The sequence below is a fragment of the Dinoponera quadriceps genome, unplaced genomic scaffold (genome assembly GCF_001313825.1).
Source record: "Dinoponera quadriceps isolate SergipeBrazil2010 unplaced genomic scaffold, ASM131382v1 scaffold1860, whole genome shotgun sequence".
Classification (NCBI taxonomy): domain Eukaryota; kingdom Metazoa; phylum Arthropoda; class Insecta; order Hymenoptera; family Formicidae; genus Dinoponera; species Dinoponera quadriceps.
The window spans coordinates 1-3,252 of record NW_014555909.1 but is presented as its reverse complement, the minus strand read 5'-3'; the positions used below and the strand labels follow the sequence as shown (position 1 = coordinate 3,252).

Sequence of the window (3,252 nt, the reverse complement as noted above, 5' to 3'; positions counted from 1 at the left end):
TAATTATATAATATATTATAAATTAATTATGAAACTGCATATACACACGAAGGAAATACCTAGACAGCATAGATCTCCTAGGAATATCCTAAGAATATCAAGATGATGTCCCAATATGTTAAAGCCGTCTACAGAATGTCCACAGTATGTTCATAGTCTATAGGATATAGTGTGCTGTTTGGGTATTGTTTTAATAATAACCACAAAATTATAGTGTAGGATCATAATCACGTTGTTATATTTTTAACAATAACTGCTCTTAAATAATAAATATTTCTTAATTTTTAGTCTAGTATCGATTAACGAATATAATCGTCAAGTTTTCAATGTAAACTATTCATTATTAACAATATTAATATACGAAATGTAAATGGAGGCTATCGCACACTTTTTTCTCTAATAAATTATTTAATACGTAATAAACAATGTTATGTGAAGAGTTTATTAATTATATTTACTTAGATTTATGACATATTTGATAATAATTTTTACTTTTCAGATTGACGATAATATTACGAATCGCAGTAAGTCCCTAGAGATTATGAAATCGAAATTTTTGGAGCTTCTGAGTCAGATGTTACCATCGCAATCATTAAAAACTCGCGGTCCAGTATGGTTGGGCAGATATGAACGGGACAACACACCTGCAACAATAGCACAATTTTATGCTGACAGTTTATTCCATCCAGTACCATTCGGAAAAATTATAACTTTGATACCGGAGGATGCGATACTTGTCCAAATAGCAATTCAAAATGGTTTTCACACCATTATAGCAAAGTCGTTGGAATCAACAGTCATTTCACTGTGCAAACGCGAACAGAAACATACCATACAAAGTTTTTTAGAAGGAATTGGTGATCTTTATAATATAGGTTTTCAGCCACAGATTGCAAATTTATATCCACCAGTGCAATTTCCAGTTAGTCGCGGAACACCAATGATATCTCCTCTTGTTAGGTGTGTATGTGCTTGTATTTAATTACATGCGTACAAAAACGATTTTCATTTATTTTCGGTCTACAAATGTTACAGATGGGATCATACCGACGATTACTATGTCTATCAGTACAGAGGACAACACATAATTTCCAGTAGAGAAAGACTTGTCAGTATTACAACCACTGACGGAGAATTCGAATATTTTTCTGGTCATGTAATTGATGGAAAAAATTTGTTACCGGCGACAGGTTATCTTTTTTTAATTTGGCACATGATTGGTTTGTTGAGTGGCATTGATTATCGCAACATACCGATTGTATTTGAAAATGTTAAATTTGTCCGCGCTACTAACGTATCGAAGAGAGAAAATTTGAATTTACTTCTTATAATACAAGAAGGTAAATTATTTTTTATTTTGGTCGCGATAATTTCGAAGAAAATTAACTCGATATATGTAAAGAAAGGTGCGGTTTATATCGTAATTCTTGCATGATATTTTTATAGGAAGTAATAACTTCGAGATTATAGAAGGTGACAACGTAATCGTCAGTGGATTCGCAAGGGTACCTAACGATATTGCCTGTGAAAAACTACCTGTTCAATTTTTATCCAACAGTGATGAAGATAATGAGTACATGAAAACAGCAGATATTTATAAGGAGCTCCGACTCCGTGGTTATCAGTATACTGGTTTATTTCGTTTGCTGAAGAGCGCTTCTATCACTGGTAAAGTAGGGCATATCAGGTGGCCTATAAATTGGGCAGCATTTATGGACAATATGCTACAAATGAAAATCCTAACGTTTGATTCAAGAAATATTTGCGTGCCGACTGAAATTCGCAAATTGATAATCGATCCTGAATATCACATGAAACAGTTGCACAATATTTCCGATCAAGATAAAAGTAAGTCTGAGTTATCCTCAAATATTTTCGTAAACAGTTGCAGATATATTAGGTGAAGTAAAAAGTTCTGAGCATTTTTTCGCTTTATTTTGACGATGAAATTAACATAGTTAGGATTATCCGATTTCGATCAAATATGCGCCGTTTTGTTCAATAACTTTTGTTCATTTTGAAGGCAATTTCATAATTCCGCGATTGAAGAAGTCCTCGTCCCTATTGGTAAAAAACTTGACCAGTTCATTTTCACAAGCCTCTCTTGAAGCCAGATTTGTACCATCAAGAAAATTTTGCAAATGCTTGAAAAGGTGATAATCGCCTGGTGCCAAATCTGAACTATACGGTGGGTGCAATAGAACCTCCCATCCAGGCTCTCGGAGCATCTGGCGCGTCGTTAATGATGTGTGCGGCCTGGCGTTGTTTTTGATGGAACACAACACTCTTCCTGTTGGCCAATTCTGGCCGCTTCTGGTCGATCGCCTGCTTCAATCCGGTCAATTGTTGACAATAGAGGTCCAAATTGAGTGTTTGGCCCGATGGAAGCAGCTCATAGTGGATGATTCCTTTCCAATCCCACCAAACACACAGCAAAACCTTCTTGGCCGTTAATCCGGGCTTGGCGAACGTTTGGGCCGGCTCACCGCGATTGGACAACGATCTTTTAAGGCTGTTGTTCTCGTATGTGACCCATTTTTCTTCACCAGTTACCATCCGCTTCAAAAATGGGTCGTTTCGTTACGTTTAAGCAAAGAATCGCAGGCATCAATTCGGTCCAAAAGGTTCTTTTGCGTCAATTCGTGTGGCACCCATACTTCGAGCTTCTTCTTAAGGCCAGCCTTATTCAAATGGTTCCAAACGGTTTTCTGGCANACGGTTTTATGGCTAATCTTCAGTTCCTGGGCAATGGAATAAGTGCTCACATGCCGGTCCGACTCGACGATTTCCATGATTTTATCGACATTTTCGACGATTGGCCTACCAGAGCGTGCTTCATCTTCGACGTCCATATTACCAGAACGAAATCGTTGGAACCACCGCTTTGCTGTTGCATTCGATACTGTATTGAGTTCATAAACAGCACAAATATTTTGGCCGCCTGCTCCGCCTTTTCACCTTTGTCGTAGTGGTACTGAAGAACGTATCGAATTTTCTCTTTTTTTACTTCCATTTTGGAACGCTGTAACATACAACTGCCTTGACCAAATACAAAACTGTCACAGAACATTTTTTGAAGCGTAATGTCACCTTTAAATCGACGTATAGTATAACCCGAAGCGATGTATACATCGTGAGATATGGCTCACTAAAGACATCTAGCGGAAAACGCTCAGAACTTTTTACTTCACCTAATATAAATGGACTTCATATCTCATTATAAATATGTGAATTTTATTACAGACTTGCCTG

The 3,252-nt window shown here is 36.9% G+C and overlaps 1 protein-coding gene across 1 annotated transcript; it reads left to right on the top strand.

Moving 5' to 3' along the window:
• Positions 1 to 57: 57 nt before the first annotated feature.
• LOC106745724 (fatty acid synthase-like) lies at positions 58 to 1,904 on the top strand. The gene is made up of 4 exons (XM_014621592.1): positions 58 to 144; positions 500 to 960; positions 1,036 to 1,340; positions 1,447 to 1,904. The coding sequence occupies exons 1-4, from the start codon at positions 103 to 105 to the stop codon at positions 1,902 to 1,904; spliced, it is 1,266 nt and encodes a 421-aa protein (XP_014477078.1). The 5' UTR covers positions 58 to 102.
• Positions 1,905 to 3,252: the final 1,348 nt, after the last annotated feature.